Below are 17,685 nucleotides of genomic sequence, written 5' to 3'. Positions count from 1 at the left end.
ATTCCATAGTCTAGGCCCTGCATAATAGAATGCCCGGTCCCATGTTCTTTGCAGCTTATAACAGCGTGTTGTAGGTGGCGCCAACAAATTGGCCCCTGAAGAACACAATGGGGTAGACTTTCAAAGGGTTACATGCGTAAGATATGCGCGTAACCCCCAAAAACCTAACCCTGCGCGCGCCGAGCCTATTTTGCATAGGCTCGGCAGCTCGCAGAAGCCCTGGGACGCGCGTATGTCCCAGGGCTTCGAAAAAGGGGTGGGGCGGGGCGGGGTGCGGTCTGTGCACTCCAGCATAGTGGACTGTGCCGGGGCATGGCGCGCCGGCAGCCGACTGGCTCGCGCAATTTACGCCTGCCTCGGGCAGGCGTAACGTTTGGAACAAAGGTGGGGGGGGGGGATTTAGTTAAGGCTGGGGGATGGGTTAGATAGGGGAAGGGAGGGGAAGGTGGGGGGGGGGGGGCGAAAAAAAGTTCCCGGTTTTGGAGCGGCCTTGGAGGGATCGGAGAAAGCCATCGAGGCTCCTCTCGGGCTTGGCGTGTGCAAGGTGCACATGTGTGCACCCCGTTGCATGCGCTGACCCTGGATTTTATAACATAAAATCGGGTGTACATTTGTGCGCGCTGGGTAGCGCAAACAAATCTACCCCGTGCGTGTAACTTTAAAAATCTGCCCCAATGAGCGTAATGGCTTGTACCAATTTAGTCTCTCAGTCACCAAACAATGATCTTCAGAATACATTCATTTGTGAATGATAATCAGAATTCTGAATTGAGCCCTCTACTGTATTGGTTACCAATTTATACATTTTGTAACCCCCATAATCAACCTTGCAGCAGTATGCTGCACCACCTGCAAAGCATGTACTAGAGTTTCTGGTAAGCTCACCAATAATAAGCCCACCCACTGCACAGTTTATTAAAAAAAAACTAGGATAAATCTCTGCATGTGCACTTCCGCGCATAAATGCAATACTGCAGTGCACATAGGTTTGATCGTTATCCTCCCTGTGAGAACCTGTGGCACTGGGAGAGAAAGTGATTTACTTAAGGCACAGTGAGTATTGGTGGTAGAAGCAGGATATTAACTCAGATCTCAGTCCTTTCTTCTAACCACTAAATCACCCATTCTCTCGTCCTGTGGCAAGCCACAGATTACTTATTGATCCTTGTTTATAATAAGGATATTTTAAACTCCCTTGTGACTCCGGGGGCGTTGGAGTTGGAGTTTACATGCATACTTTTTGATTTAAAAAATGATAAGTGTAAATTAATCTATAAAAGTTACACCCTGCAAAGAGGAGATATAATTTTGCAAGAGCTAATCTGTACACATATGGTGCCAATTACCTGACCATTTTCAAAGTAAACTTATACATATACATTTGCTTTGAAAATTCATAGTAAAGACTGTGAGGCCAAAATTCAAATACCCGGAAAATGGATGACATATCTGGTTAAAGTTAGCCATATAAGTTATCTGGCATATTCAGCAGGACTAATGACCCACTGAATATCCCCAATTAAAATTATCCAGCTAACCATAACCAGATAACTTTTAATCCAACCGTATATTTTTCAATATCGATGATTAGATGTAAAGTTATACGGCTACACAGAAATGTATCCTTAATCGGCTGTATTCAAAAGAATATAGCCAGTTAAGTGCTGAACTGGAGGGTTTAAAAAAAAAGAAGATTGCGGCCTAGTTCCCTGTCACTGTTCTCCCCTCCCTTCCTTCCAAGCTCCAAATGCTAGGCCCTGTCAGGCCAAGCCTGCAATTTTCCACCCAAATCCCCTCTATCTCCAGAAAAATAACAAGGCCGGTGCCAGCCTCTACCTCCCCCACTCCCTCCTCCTCCCAGATCAAGCCAAATTCTAAATAAATGTTATCTCCAGATTCTAGGGATGTGAATCGTTTTCCATATCGTCTTAACGATAGAAATCGTGTGGCAGGGCAAGAAAATCGTCTTAGGCACGATTTTTTAGTTAAAAAATCGTTAAAAATCGTTTTTTCCGATTAGTGCGCACTAACTCGAGTTAGTGCGCACTAACGGGAGTTAGTGCGCACTAACTGGGAGTTAGTGCGCACTAACTGAAAATGATACAATTTGACACTTTTCAGGTCAGTTAAGGTCAGTTTAGGAATGAATATGTATTCCTATTGGCTGCCCTCTTATTTATTCATGTTACCAAGTTTCCTACTGACAGTATATGGGGGATGGGAAATGGAAACAGTTGGTAGCTTGACAAAACAAGTAATGTGATCAGTCAATGTGACTAGAACTTCTGCCCTAACCCTGATACCAGGGGTATTGTGATCTTCCTGCACACAGTGCCCTATCCCTATTAATACCAGGAGTGTTGTGATCTTCCTGCACACAGTGCCCTATCCCTAATACCAGGGGTGTTGTGATCTTCCTGCACACAGTGCCCTATTCCTGATACTGGGGGTGTTGTGATCTTCCTGCACACAGTGCCCTATTCCTGATACCGGGGGTGTTGTGATCTTCTTGCACACATCCCGATATCAGGGATAGGGCACTGCATGCAGGAAGATCACAACACTCCTGGTATTAATAGGGATAGGGCACTGCATGCAGGAAGATCACAACACTCCTGGTATTAATAGGGATAGGGCACTGCATGCAGGAAGATCACAACACCCCTGGTATCAGGGATAGGGCACTGTGTGCAGGAAGATCACAATACCCCGGAGGAGTGAGGGTCAGGCAGCTCCCCCCTGTCTGTGAAGCCAGCCTCTCACTAGTAATGCAGGGAGGGAGCTGTCTCAGACTTCACCATCCTCCCCCCCCCCCCCCCCTTACCCACACACCATTCACTAGCTGGGACATGGGGGAAGTCAGGAGTGAGGGTCAGGCAGCTCCCCCCTGTCTGTGAAGCCAGCCTCTCACTAGTAATGCAGGGAGGGAGCTGTCTCAGACTTCACCATCCTCCCCCCCCCCCTCACCCACACACCATTCACTAGCTGGGACATGGGGGAAGTCAGGAGTGAGGGTCAGGCAGCTCCCCCCTGTCTGCGAAGCCAGCCTCTCACTAGTAATGCAGGGAGGGAGCTGTCTCAGACTTCACCATCCTCCCCCCCCCCCTCACCCACACACCATTCACTAGCTGGGACATGGGGGAAGTCAGGAGTGAGGGTCAGGCAGCTCCCCCCTGTCTGTGAAGCCAGCCTCTCACTAGTAATGCAGGGAGGGAGCTGTCTCAGACTTCACCATCCTCCCCCCCCCCCTCACCCACACACCATTCACTAGCTGGGACATGGGGGAAGTCAGGAGTGAGGGTCAGGCAGCTCCCCCCTGTCTGTGAAGCCAGCCTCTCACTAGTAATGCAGGGAGGGAGCTGTCTCAGACTTCACCATCCTCCCCCCCCCCCCCTCACCCACACACCATTCACTAGCTGGGACATGGGGGAAGTCAGGAGTGAGGGTCAGGCAGCTCCCCCCTGTCTGTGAAGCCAGCCTCTCACTAGTAATGCAGGGAGGGAGCTGTCTCAGACTTCACCATCCTCCCCCCCCCCTCACCCACACACCATTCACTAGCTGGGACATGGGGGAAGTCAGGAGTGAGGGTCAGGCAGCTCCCCCCTGTCTGTGAAGCCAGCCTCTCACTAGTAATGCAGGGAGGGAGCTGTCTCAGACTTCACCATCCTCCCCCCCCCCCCTCACCCACACACCATTCACTAGCTGGGACATGGGGGAAGTCAGGAGTGAGGGTCAGGCAGCTCCCCCCTGTCTGTGAAGCCAGCCTCTCACTAGTAATGCAGGGAGGGAGCTGTCTCAGACTTCACCATCCTCCCCCCCCCCCCCCTCACCCACACACCATTCACTAGCTGGGACATGGGGGAAGTCAGGAGTGAGGGTCAGGCAGCTCCCCCCTGTCTGTGAAGCCAGCCTCTCACTAGTAATGCAGGGAGGGAGCTGTCTCAGACTTCACCATCCTCCCCCCCCCCCCTCACCCACACACCATTCACTAGCTGGGACATGGGGGAAGTCAGGAGTGAGGGTCAGGCAGCTCCCCCCCTGTCTGTGAAGCCAGCCTCTCACTAGTAATGCAGGGAGGGAGCTGTCTCAGACTGGTATCAGGGTTAGGGCACTGTGTGCAGGAAGATCACAACACTCCTGGTATTAATAGGGATAGGGCACTGTAAGAGATGACTGTAGTAGATTGAATAAAGATCTGATGTTTCTGCTCTCCTCACACCAAACAAAAACAACACACAAGCAGAGAAGCCCTTCTTACAAAGCTGAGCTAGTGAGTTAAGTAGGAGGAAAAGTAAACATACTGGTGCCAGTGTGGCTACTTAAAAAATACACTTACCAACAATCAATTACATATATTTGAACTGTGTACAGTTCCAGCCAGGACCACCTTTCTAAAATGCACAGTGATTGGCAAATTCAACATGCACTAGCATTTCAGGTGCCTGCTAACAAAAATAATAAACAAACAAGTTCTAGTCACGTGAGTGCTGATCATTACATTACTTTTTTTGTCAAGCTTCCAACTGTTTCCATTTCACATCCCCCCAACCATATTGGTAACATCAATAGATAAGAGCACAGCCAGCCAATAGGAATACATACATACATATTCATTCCTAAGTGACCTTTACTGACCTGGGAAGTGTGAACACTCTGTTTCATTTTCTGTTGGTGTTCGTTAGTTTCCAGTTCCATTTCCCATCCCCCCAACCATCACCTCAGTGGTAACCTTGGTAATATCAATAGATAAGAGGGCAGCCAGCCAATAGGAACACATATTCATTCCTAACTGACCTTCAGTGACCTGGAAAGTGTTTATTTGTATCATTTTCAGTTAGTGCGCACTAAATCGAGTTAGTGCGCACTAACGGGGAGTTAGTGCGCACTAACTCGAGTTAGTGCGCACTAACACGATTTAACGATTTTTAACAATAAATCGTTAGAATTTCTATTGTATCGTGTTCTATAACGATTTAAGACGATATAAACATTATCGGACGATAATTTTAATCGTTGAAAAACGATTCACATCCCTACGCAGATTCCCATCTAACACCCCACCCCAACCCCAACTTGTCGCTAGGGGAAAAACGCTGTAAGTGTATTGCTTCTAGTGTTGCCAGGGAAACCTCCAGTCATATTTCCCCTAGTGACGGCAGAAACGCCGGAGCCAAGTCACTGTAGGCTACTACTGTGATCCAGGTTGAATAACTTTGAAAGTACCAGGAAGGTGGGAGGCTTAGGGTTGAGGTGGAGGGGGAGGGAGGCCCTGGAGGCAACATTGATTAAGAATCTGGCTTTTCTTGAGAGGGGGAAGGAGCAAGGGTAAAGGCCAACACTGGCCCTTTATTTTTTTGTTTCTTGGAGATGGAGGAGGTTTTGTGGCAGAGGCTGCCGGGCTGAGCATTTGGAACTCGGGGAGGAGGGAGGAAGGAGGAAGGAGGAGAGAAGCAGTAATAGGGCACTAGGCCCATGATCTTTTTTTTTAAACCCTGCAGACCTGCAGTTAACGGACTATATTCTTATGAATATAACTGATTAAGGATAAATTTATCTGGCTAACTGTAGCCAGGTAACTTTACATCTAACTGGCAAATTTCAAATATACCCAGTTGGATTTAAAGTTACCTGGTGTTAGCCAGATAATTTTAATCAGGGATATTCAAATGAATATAGATGGTTAAGGCTAAAGTTATCCAGGAATTAATTATTCAGCTAACTCCATCCCACTCCGGAAAACCCTCAAAACGACTTTTCCTGCTTTCTTCAGGCCAAATAAGAAAGGGGAATATTCAAAACTTGCCATTTAGATGGGTAACTTGTAAGCTATCCATCTAAATGGTTTTGAATACTGACCTCAGTTTGTATAAGTAACTTACAGACTTTAGCCCTGTCTACACAGTTATAAAAACTCCCTGCTGGCAGGTGGTGAGTATGTACAAAGAGACGTGGTGTGCATTAACCTTTACTGAATAAGATGACTTGAAAGGTTGTTTTATAGAGGCTTTAAAATGTATCTAAATTCTGAAATGATATTGAAAATTTCAGCTATTTTTCTGTCTGACCAAGTTGCAAGAACAGTTTATTGAAAAGAAGGGTAAACCGGTGTTAGAAAGTCTTAAAAAAATAATTATTCAAGTGTAGTAGCTCACCAGGCAAGGTTAAATTGTTGTAGTATCACTCTTATATTCAGTGATATCCTGTGGGAATTCAAGACTGAAATGTTTAATTCATTCAGTGTCTGGAGTAAAAGCTGTTGTTATTTGTACCTAGCTCTAAATTAAAAATGTAGTGCAATGAAGAGCAGCCTTTGATAAGGTGTGTTGAATTGAATTATCTGAAAGTCGCCAATCTCTGCTTGGAAAATATCTTATGATGCAATGAGTGGTATATAAACACAAATAAATGAATATATAAATTAGATTTAAATAGTATTAAAGCCCTAGGGCTGTTCTGTACTTTCACAGGCTCTGCTGCTGATGCCTAGAAGGATATTTGCAAGGGTATTGAAGATGAGGAATGCCGATGGTGAATAAAGTCACCTGAGATCTCATGGGCTACATGCCTTAGGTTACAGAGAACACGACAGGGATGGAGAATCAGAGGATCTAGGTTGCCACTATAGGAAAAAAGGGGTTAGCACTGAAGACTTTTTTTTTTTTAAATCATGAGTTAGAAAAGATTACTTTAGTAAAACTTCATAGACCAAGAATACAATAAAAACATCTAGAGGTGAGATCCATATTCGAAGCATTTAGCCGGAACACTCAGAAGTGAGCCAGCTAAATAAATATATGGGCATATATCTGCTAAATTCTAGCCAACTAATGAGTTAGGTGGCTGAAATTTAGCCAGATAAGTTAAGGGGTTCCGGGAGCATAGCTGGGTGGAGTTTTGTTAGCTGGCTAAGGCCTGGATTTATCAAAGTGCACTAAATATCACATGCGATAGGAAAAGGGGCGAGTTTTATGGTAATAGGCTGTTTATTACAAACGGGCCAATACAAAAAACCTCGCGGGAGAGCCAGCAAGCACCCACTCTCCTGACTCGTGCCCAGGTCATTCTCCTGGGTGCACGATTCAGGAAGCCAAGGTATGCAAATTAGGGCCCGAGGTAAAAAGGAGGCGGCAGCTGTCAGCGGGTTTGACAGCTGACGCATAATTTTACCAGCATCAGTTGTCGAACCCACTGACAGCCACGGGTTCGAAAATGGATGCCGGCAAAATTGAGCGTGCGTTTTCCGGGCTGCGGGCCGATTTTTTATTTTTTTTAGATTTTTTATTTTTTTTGTCTTTGGGGCCTCCGACTTAATATCGCTATAATATTAAGTCAGAGGGTGTACAGAAAGCAGTTTTTTCTGCTTTTCTGTACACTTTACTGGTGCCGGCCGAAATTAATGCCTGCCTTTGGGCAAGCTGCACATTTTACTTTCTGAATCGCGTGGGAATAACTAATAGGCCCATCAACATGCATTTGCATGTTGCGGGCGCTATTAGTTTTGGGGAGGGGGGGGGGGTTTGTATGCGGGTTTTCCATGCGCTATTACCACTTACTGTATAAGGGGTAAAAATAGTGTGTTGAAATTGCACGGCCAAACAATGTGCTCAGTGGAGCGCACCATACTGAATTGGCCCAGTAGTATGCTATATAAGACAGAGAGAGAGAGAGAAAGACTAGCCATAATACCCTTCTCCTAGGTAGGTATTTATATCTCTATAGGTGGCCCACCTAGTAACTCGAGGTGAGGTTTAGGTATTAGTGTAGGGGTTAGGGGCCACTTTGACATTCAAAATGAGACATACGAACAGAACAGTGCTCTCTTGTGAAGATTTGATGACTTTCGGAGTGAGAAAATTCACCCAGAGATGGGATTTGTGCAATGTTCTCTCAACCTAGCTTGATGGACTTTCTACCTGGGTAACATCAAGCTAGGCTGAGACAACATTGCACAAATCTCATCTTTGGTTGAGTTTCTCACTCCGAAGGTCATCAAATCTTCACAAGAGAGCACTGTTCTGTTCGTATGTCTCACTTTGAATGTCAAAGTGACCTCTAACCCCTACACTCCTACCTAAACCTCACCTCTAGTTACTAGGTGGGCCTCATATAGAGGTATAAATACCTACCTAGAATGAGAGCCTTATAGCTAGTCAGTCTCTCTCTCTCTCTCTCTCTCTCTCTCTCTCTCTCTCTCTCTCTCTCTCTCTCTCTCTCTCTCTCTCTCTCACATAGCTAGGCTGGCTCTCCAGCTGCTTAAAATACTAAAAACACTATTTGCAAAAACATCACAAAGCACAATAAAGCCATATCACATGGCTTAACACAAATGAAAAAGGTGTAGTTAAAGCTGTGCAATATGGCTTTGCAAATTACAAAGCCAGCCCACTTGACCCCAAACTCCTCCCCTTTTCCTAATTTGCATCACACCATGTGTTATGGCATTTTCACATGCATTAAAGGCATTTTTCACATGCGAAAACACCATATAGCACTTTGATAAATGACCCCCTAAGTTAACTGACTAACTCCGAGATTCAGAGTTAGCTGGATGACTCAGGCCTATATTTTCTAAAACACCGCGGCGGCATGAATCGCGCAGTGCAGGGGGGCGAAGCGGGGGGTGGGCCTGTGATAGCCGGCAGTGATTGCACCTCCTCAGTGCGATCGCTGCCGGCTTTTGCACCCAATAGCGCCATCGTAAAAGGTGGTGCTATTGGGTGCAAAATAGGAAGCGAAAAGGCTCCTTACCTTTTCGCCGTCCACGCTGTCTTCGTGGCATCCACCCCAACCTCTCTTCTGGGGCATACGCTGCCTCATCTCCGCCCCTTTTCTTGTGCGGTAGCTTTAGAAAATGACCCCCTTAGCCGGCAAAGTCTGGTCAGGCCAAAGAGCTGTCCTAAACTTTAAGATAGCTGCTACACTTTTGAATATACCTCCAAAGTTAGCTGGATAAGCCCTGTATAAATCAGGCTTATTATGCATGGTTTTTGTTTTTTTTGCATGCTTAAAATATACGCATATATGTTTATAAAATGGGTAGGAAGAATAAGGGTTTTCTAGCACTGAAAGTATCCATGTGTAGGGAAACATAGACATATACGTTTGGAGCAAAACTTTGCGGTATTTCATAAACTGTGTAGCTCCCACAGCATGTACAATAAAATCCTAATATTAAATCTTTGCACATCCACATATGGTCACAAATGCTGAACCACAGATAGGTTTGAAAGTTGGGATCCCTAAGGGCAAAGTTTTAACATTGTACATAAGTTTCAGCAAATTAAAAAAGTGGATTTATGCAGATAAGTCCACTTTGAAATGTATCTCCCCCTAAACTACTTGCACACACACACACCTGCGATGTAGTGAGTGTAAACAGGTAGATTTAAAAGTGTTGTTCAAGCAAAAATGGCCCCATACATGTGTATGTGGGCCATGCACAAGCAACACAAACTTTAAGAAGAAGGAGCGAGAGAGCACCTCTATTAGAGAGACAATCTGATTCTCTCTATATCTCTCGCTGTAAGAGGGACACTTTCAATTCAGGGCGGGTTTGGGGGGAGCGGTGTTACATTGGTCTGCCTAGGACACAAGGGTCTGTAGACCCTTGTAACTCTGCCCCCCCCCCAAAAAAAAACCCCTCCCTGAGTTCGAAAGTGCCTCTCTTACAGTGGGAGATATATAGGGTATCATATTATCTCTGTAACAGTGTCTCTCTCTCTCTCCCCCTCCCCCTCCTTCTCTCTCTCCCCCCAGTATGGTCACTTGTGTGAATATATTATTAAAATATGTGCATAAAGGCTGCACACATATGCGCAGCAGGGATATTTTAAATGATAAGCATGTACTTGCATGCACGATATAAAATTAAGCATATCTCTGCTCGCGTGCCAGTGGGCACACAGGCGTTCCTTTTAAAATGAGCACGCGTCCCTTTGAATTTTCAAACACATGCATGTAACTGAAAGCCCCTCTCCAAATCTACCCCAGGAAAGCCCTCTGCTCAGTCTGGGTATGTTTTATGTGCAGACAGGCCGTACGTGTGTACCTTTACCCACAGGTCCAGCAGGCAGTTTCTAAAAAGCCCATTTATGGGGGTGAAACACTCTTTACCCATGTAAGTGCTTTGGAAAATACCTTGCCTGAGGAAGTTTCAAACCCATTTCCATCAGTAAAACTGCTTCATCTGCAGAAATGGCCTTTTACAGATCCTGCCCACCCAATATGCAAGCAGACTTACGGATGCAAGATATCTGTGCACGTTAAGCTTCCCTGCAGTGAGCAGCGGTGTTGGGGAGGGGGGTTTGCACTTATGCACATATTTAGCATTTTCCCAAATAAAGCCCTGCACAGAAATCAGTAAACTCTAATTGTAGTAGAGAGTTGTGGCGCGTAGGTTCCCTTTGATAATTGGTGTGAAATATACGGGTAGCTGCTTTCAAATTTACGCGGGATGTTACAAAATAGCCCCCTAAAACAGCCGTTCCTGCTAGATTCTTCAAAGTATCCGTTGGTCAGGGCTTTTTTTTTTTTTAACTCAATTACTTCCACTTCTGGTATTGGTTTGTTTTTTTTTTGTACATAATCTGTTTTGTTTCTTTCACACATTTTAAGTGAAACGTGTGCACATTTTGGAATGGCCAGACCTTTTTGTTTATGTTTTAAATCTGCTTTCCTGTGCCCTCTCTCCAGTTGTTTCTTGTGCTGTACTCCTACACGGTTCACTGTGATGCCTCCTTGAGGTTCAGTAGGAATCTGCACAGCACTGCCTTGTAATTTCTATTAACGGGCCTGGGAGCAGCTAAGAAGGAGGCACTTTCAAAATCTGTTAAACTTGCTGGCTCCTCAAGAATCAAACATCAGAACAGAATAAGGGGGATGATTTCTTCTAACTGCCAATTGAATCACCTAATTGCATGTGTCTGCCAGTGCTGCTGCTTTGCAATATATATCTATGTGTGTGTGTGACTTTTTCTTTTTGTAAATCTCTTCTCTTTTGAAGAAAATCCCCGGGAAGTTTAAGAAACTCTTCTCCGAGCTCGAAAGCTTGACTGTAAGTACTTGAGAAATGCAGCAGCAGAGTTGCAGTGTTTGCACCCTCTCTTTATTCTGCCATTTACTATGTTACTGTAAAACCCCCTGCCCTGCCACATGACATTACTGTATTGGCCCAGTATAAAAAAACAGCATCAAATAAAAGACAACCCCCATAAATCAGAACCGAGGGGGGGAGGGGGGGAATTGTTACTAGACTTTTTTTTCATCGTTTTTTAATTGAACTGTTTTTTCGGTTATTTGTGCTTCATTACACTCCCCTTCCCTCCTGCTTTTATCCCCTCCGGCCTTTCTCTTCTGCAGCTCTGCCACCTTGGGGACGCCAAATTCAGTCCTGTGTCGGGGCTCCCAATGGCCCCGGTAAAGCTGCTGTGGGCCGACAGCCCCTGCACTGCACCCTTGGTGGCTTCTTTAGTGTGTCTGCCCTGTAATGGCTCCTGCTCTTGACTCCACCTATGCAGTGGCAGCTCCTCACCTCCAGGCCCAGGCCAGGAAGCAAAGGGTTCATCCCCGTGGGAGCCAAGCATCTCCGGGCAGGCTGCTGCGGGGGTAAGAACATCTTCAAGCCACGTATCTTCAGCCCCGGGGAGCCCCGGGTCTTCCCCTGCTGGGCCTGAACGAGACACTCGCATTGCTCCTGTAGAGCCAGCGGTGTCCAACTCAGGCTTGGCAGGGGAAGACTTTCTGTCCCCAAGTGCCTAAAGGTGCAGCAGTGCACACTTTCTCATACCAGCGGCCCACCCAGCCCAGCACACCACTTAGTCCTCTGATGCTAGGCTTCCTTGTTCCTTTTCCACAGTAGATTGGGCTACAAATTTAAGATGAGGATGTCTTTAGATATGTGTAACCCTACCTAGAGTCACTGACAAGCTTCATGTGCTCTAAGGTTTTTCTGGATGGCTCCCGCTGTCCCGGGTTCATCCAAAGTTCAGGGAGTTCTGTGTAAATCAGTTGCACGTATGATTTAAAATTCCAGCTTTTCTCTGCTCGCGCACCGATAGGTGTGTGTACAGGCACATGCACGCTCGTTTTAAAATTGGCCTGTTAGTTTTCCCTAAATAGAGACAAAAGGGTCAATTTTAAGACCTGCACGCAGCGTTCATGTGCTCGCTGTTCCCGGCGCACGCACATGGACACACTGATTTTATAACATGTGCGCGCCGGCGCGCGCATATTATAAAATCCAATGGCTGCACACACATGTGCGCTGGATTTTAAAATCTGCGCGCGCATTTGCGGACAACCCCTGACTCACGTGCACGGGGGGGGGGTTTTAAAACCTAGGCACGGCAACGCAATAAGGAGCGGACTAGGAGGGAACTTTCCTATCCCTAACCCTACCCTTCCTACCTCTTCCCTTCTCCTCCCCACCCCCTACCTAACTTACATTTTTTTTATTTTTAACGTTGGTGCGCCTCTGGAGCGTGACCGGGCACTTTAGAAAATGTGCATGGTGTGCACAGGGCCCGGCCATGCATGTAACCACCGATATGCACAGAGGTGCCGGGCCCCTCGGAAGGGGAGGGGCGGGCCGGGTCAGCACCATTTGACGCTGCCCCAGGGAAGCGCACAAATACCGGTGGTTACGTGTGTGGCCAGGATCTTTAGAATATGCGCGTGGCACGCACAGATCCCAGTCACATGCGTAACCACCGGTATTTGCACGTGCGGGCCTCTTAAAATTCGGCCAAAAGTTCCTAAGAAAAGCAAGATTAAAAGTCCAGGTATGTAGTGGGGGAAAACTAGGGCTGGATCATCCTGTCCTGAAAAAAATGAAGCCAGTTGGTCACCTTAACTTTATTATTCTCCATGCCTGAGCCTTCCAAGGGCTTTACACAAAACATTTACACGCGTAAAATGGGGTGTTACACGTGAAAATGAAGTTTACTTGTGTAAGTGGGCTTTTGAAAATTACTAAAATATATGCCAGTAAATTATCCATAGGATTTACCTGTGTAAGTGTACTTTACTTGAGTAAATGGCTTTTGAAGATTGCTACAATAGTATGTTACATTTTTTTGTGTAACTTCTTTGAAAATTCACCTGATAGAGTGTTGCAGATTAGGATCATTGCTTTTCTCTTCAAGTTATCAAATGTTCTCAGCCTAAACCTTGTTGGAAAATACTTTATTCTTTTGTTTGCTTGGCTGTAGAATTATGAGACAATTTTGAAAGGTTTTTCGTGGGGACTGAAAATCTCTCCCCCTTTAAGTGCATTTTTAGAAGCTGTTTTCTATCTTACGGGATTTAGATCATAAGCAGCGGTTACTTTGAAATGAATAAATGCCTTAAATGTATTTGTGATGCATTGCTGGTAGCATTTTCAGCAGGTTCTTGGAGCTGTTTTGCCCTGGGTTTTTACTGTGCTTCTTGGCTGCAGCTGATGCTTGACGCCTTACAGTGCCGTCACATGCTGCTCGCAGGTCTATTGTCGGCGGGCTTTGCTCTATGTGTTGCATCCACATATTGGAGAAAGGCGCATAAGTATTCAAAAGTGGTGCTACAGTCTGCAACACTGACTGTCCCACTGTCCCACTAACTGTTAAAAAGGGCTAAAGGATATGTGCTCCTCTAAAGTGAAATAATATCAACAGAGACTCCGAATGGTTTGCTGAGACATTCTGCCTGAATTCTAATAATGCTGTAAGCCACCTTGCACATCGCTTGGAAAGGCAAGCTAAAAATCCACAAACTAGTCTAACATGTCTATGCACAGCAAGTAGTGCCTTTGGAGTGCTCTACCTGTATTCCATTGTTTACCATCCATACACTTCAGCAGTCATTTCAAATGTTCACCTCACTCTACGATGCAGGCAAAACCACCCTTAGCACAAACGAATGTTGTGGATGTCATGGTTAGATCGACAACCACTGCACAACAGACACAAAAAATGGGGGGGGGGGGGGGGGCTGGTGGTTTGTAGAGTATTGATTTTATTTTTCTTCTCTTTGCAACCAAAATGATTCTGCAGGATCCTTCTCTGAACCATAAAGCCTACCGTGATGCATTTAAAAAAATGAAGCCACCGAAAATACCCTTCATGCCCTTGCTACTTAAAGGTAATTGCAAAAACATGAGTTGTTTTCTAAAGCGCTTCCTGTAATTGAGTCTTCCCCAATTTGTAATGGTTAAGTTGCCACAGCCACAAGGTAATTTCCCAGCATGTTGGTTCCTGGTAAATGCTACTGTCTATTGATGTGAGGTATTCCGGTCATAGGGCATGGTATCTAAACGCAATATTAATTTTACATTGCTTAGTAAAAGATGGCACATTGATCATATGTTCTGTGTATACAAAAAAAAACCCAAACCTGTTCAAAACCCTGCACATTGCAATATTTCCAGCTCTTTGATGGCCACCTCTTTTATTTCCCTTCTCCATCTCTTGTTCCCTGTCAACACAGTGCCCTCTTATCACTGCAGACTTTTAAGCAGCAGCAGTAGTAGTTTGCATCTTTTCATAAAATTTTAATTTATATGCTTGACTAAGATACATTTTTGCTCCTGAGAATCCTGTTGCTTTATATCGGAAGGTTTTTTTTTATTATGTAGCTTTTCAAGTGAAGAGAAAATATTAGCTTAATTACAACAAAGCAGAAAATTCAGGTCATGTTTTTTTTAATTAAAATAAACTTTATTGATAAAAAAAATGTACATTTTACAGTAGCGATCATTATTGTAACATTACTTTGATACCACTGTCTTAATGAGAAAGAAATTACAGAAAAGCATGGTGCAAAGCAGAGATGTTAGGGAGGACTGTAAACTACTTTAGTTAAATGTACATAATAATCCATTGGCGATTTGGGAGTTCTAGTGCAGAAATTGACAAATTATGGCCTCTGGGAGCCTTCAGTTTGATCTGACTCATCAAGACAGGTCCCAGCCCACAGCAGACAGCAGCTCCTTTCTGCCTCAAAGTGACATCCATGGGCCAAATGTGATGCCACTCCCATGGGCCAGATATTTAGAAGGCTCTGCTGGAGTTCCACCCCCCTACATTTGTCAGCTGGAATCCTGGGTGTCAGCGGGGAAGGATCCTCGCTAGCCCCTTAAACAGGTTAGGCCATTAATGTGGCGCTCGAGCAAAAATGTTTGCCCACTCCTTTTCTAGTGATATACAGCACACTTTTTCAGACTTATGAAACGTAATTTCACCAAAATCCTTCATTGGTGTTAATAATTTTACATTGGATACTTATACTTCATTCCTTTAATTGTATATAGTTAGGTTAGTTTATTCTATAGTACTGTATAGGACATTTGCCAGTTGTGGGCCATCAAGCTGCTCTTCACTTTGTTATTCTGTTCTTAGTATTTGGCTGTATGCATCAATCTGCTAGCAAAGTCTTCTCATGTATATGGAATAATATCTAATTTATCTGCATATCTTGTAATCCAATATGGCACTATCTGTCTAAATATTTAGACAGCCCTCACCATCCTTCTAGCCTCACCCCATTTATATACAAGTAACTTTGTGTGCACTAAACTTTTGTGCATACAAAATTGCTGGGAGAGGACATTTTTAAAGGGCAAGAATTATGTGGGTTAAAGTCAGTTTTATCCTTTTAAGTCTTCTGAATATTGATCTCATAGTTTGCTGAGTTCTTGAAAACTAAAAACATACATCTTGCTTTTCTTATTTTCAGATGTGACATTCATCCATGAAGGAAATAAAACCTTCCTAGATAACCTTGTTAACTTTGAGAAGTTGGTAAGTTGCAGTTTTCCTTCACTAAAATGGTTCTTTTATTAGAAATTTATTTTGCAAGTCTTTATGGTGATACGTGCTCTGTGTCAGTGCTTCTGGTACCTCAGAGCAGTGTACAATCACAGCATGATGATCTGTGAGGAGACGGCTTAGGAGGCTAGGAGCAGAGCTCACTGGAGGTCTCTGCAGGTAGGGAGGTGTCATAGTCTGAGTAAGAATATGATGAGGCTGCACAGCATATCTCTGTGTAAAATCTTTGATTATTTCTCCCTATGTGATAATGATATTTAGTTAATTGTCCTTTATTTGACAGAAATGTGAATTTTATAGACTGGACTTCATTTGAAGGGTAATGTTAAAAAGATACACCACCAATTTTCAAAGCAAACCTATTTGCATAGGTTCGCCTTGAAAATTATCTGAAATAATTCACACAAACTAACCCACACAAAATTACACCTGCTTTTTACAGTACGTAACCTATGTGGGTTAATTTACACAAAACGTTACATGCATAAAAATTAGCATATTCACACATAAGTAGCCTGTTCTTGCATATTCTATATTTTATAAAAGTTGAAAATACATGTTGAAAATACGCATATATGCATGTAAAAACTGAGCGGTCTAGGGTCGTTCTGGCACAGGGCCAACACTTACATGTGTAAGTTGCTATTTTAAAAGACGCTTATGCATGTAGATTTGCCAACTTACTTGTGTCATTTTACACCTGATAATTATCTGGCATAAGTGATATTAAATATATTGATTGTGTAGTGCTGACTGGGTAGGAGGGCTGGGTGAACTGGAAGGAGTTCAGGCTGAAAAACCAGGAAGATCTTGATGACCTGGAGGACTGGCGAGCTGTTGGACCAGTTGGTAAACTGGTTAATTTCATTTATTCACAAATAAAATTACATGCATTCAGCTCATAAAATATAAAATTCCTCGATTCTACAAGCCCTCCAAAAATGACCATTTTAGACTCACCAGCTTGAAGGTGAATTTTTAAACTCACACTTGGGCATCTATTTGTGCGCGGTTCCCGGCGTGCGCACATGGACATGCCGATTTTATAACATGCGCGTGTTGACACGGAAATATTATAAAGTCCGCTACCCGTGTGCACATGCGCGCCCAATTTCATATTGGCACGGGCAATTGCCGACTTGCGAGCGCAAGTGGATGGGAATTTTAGTACAAGCGCCCGGTGTCGTGATAGGGTCTTTCCCCAGTTCCCTCCCAGTCCACTCCAATAAATGATTGGACTGGGAGGAATCTTCCTAAGCCCCCTACTACCCTGCCTGCCTTTTCCCCTATCTTCCCTGACCCCTAAAAACCCCTCTAACTAGCTGCTTTTTTTTCCCATACTTACCTGCTCTCTGGAGCCGGTCAGCCCGCACTTCACCAGGACAGTGCCTAATGATGCTGTCCTGGCCATCCAGACCCCGTCCCCGGCCCTCCCTGCCCCTCCCCTTTTTCCTTAGCCAGTTCTTCCACGTGTACCGGGAGATACGTGCGTGGCCACGGGCCCAGCCACATGTGTATCTCCCATTTTTTACACGCACTGGCCTTTAAAAATTGGGCCGTTGGTGAGATGATTTGGTCCCTCAGTGTTATCTGATTGATCCTTTGACAGATATATTATTTGTTATAATATAAACAGTTTTATGGTTTGGATTTGTGGATTAGCTTGTTTTATACTTATGATTTTGGAAGGATTTTTGATTCCTTCATTTTGTTGTTCTATTTTAGTGTATTGGTATTATGTGTGTTTTATCATGTTTTTAATTTGAAATTGTTCTATGTCACATGCTTTTATTTACTTCCCTATGGCTTTTATTATTATTTTATATGTATTAGATATTTGAAATTTTTTATCAGAAATACTTGTTTGTTCTGATAGTATTATGAA

General features: G+C 44.3%; 1 protein-coding gene across 3 annotated transcripts in view; it reads left to right on the top strand.

Annotated features, from left to right (window-relative positions):
- RAPGEF5 (Rap guanine nucleotide exchange factor 5) overlaps window positions 1-17,685 on the top strand; it is a 490,380-nt gene that overhangs the window by 446,379 nt on the left and 26,316 nt on the right. For all 3 annotated transcript variants that reach the window (XM_029589067.1, XM_029589066.1, XM_029589068.1), the window contains 3 exons: window positions 11,003-11,053; window positions 14,028-14,115; window positions 15,709-15,773. In XM_029589067.1, the coding sequence (XP_029444927.1) occupies window positions 11,003-11,053; window positions 14,028-14,115; window positions 15,709-15,773 (204 nt within the window). The remainder of the gene's footprint in view (window positions 1-11,002; window positions 11,054-14,027; window positions 14,116-15,708; window positions 15,774-17,685) is intronic.

Source organism: Rhinatrema bivittatum, chromosome 2, assembly GCF_901001135.1.
Source record: "Rhinatrema bivittatum chromosome 2, aRhiBiv1.1, whole genome shotgun sequence".
Classification (NCBI taxonomy): Eukaryota; Metazoa; Chordata; class Amphibia; order Gymnophiona; family Rhinatrematidae; genus Rhinatrema; species Rhinatrema bivittatum.
Note: the sequence above shows the minus strand (reverse complement) of the source record. Positions and strands in the feature narration are given on the sequence as shown.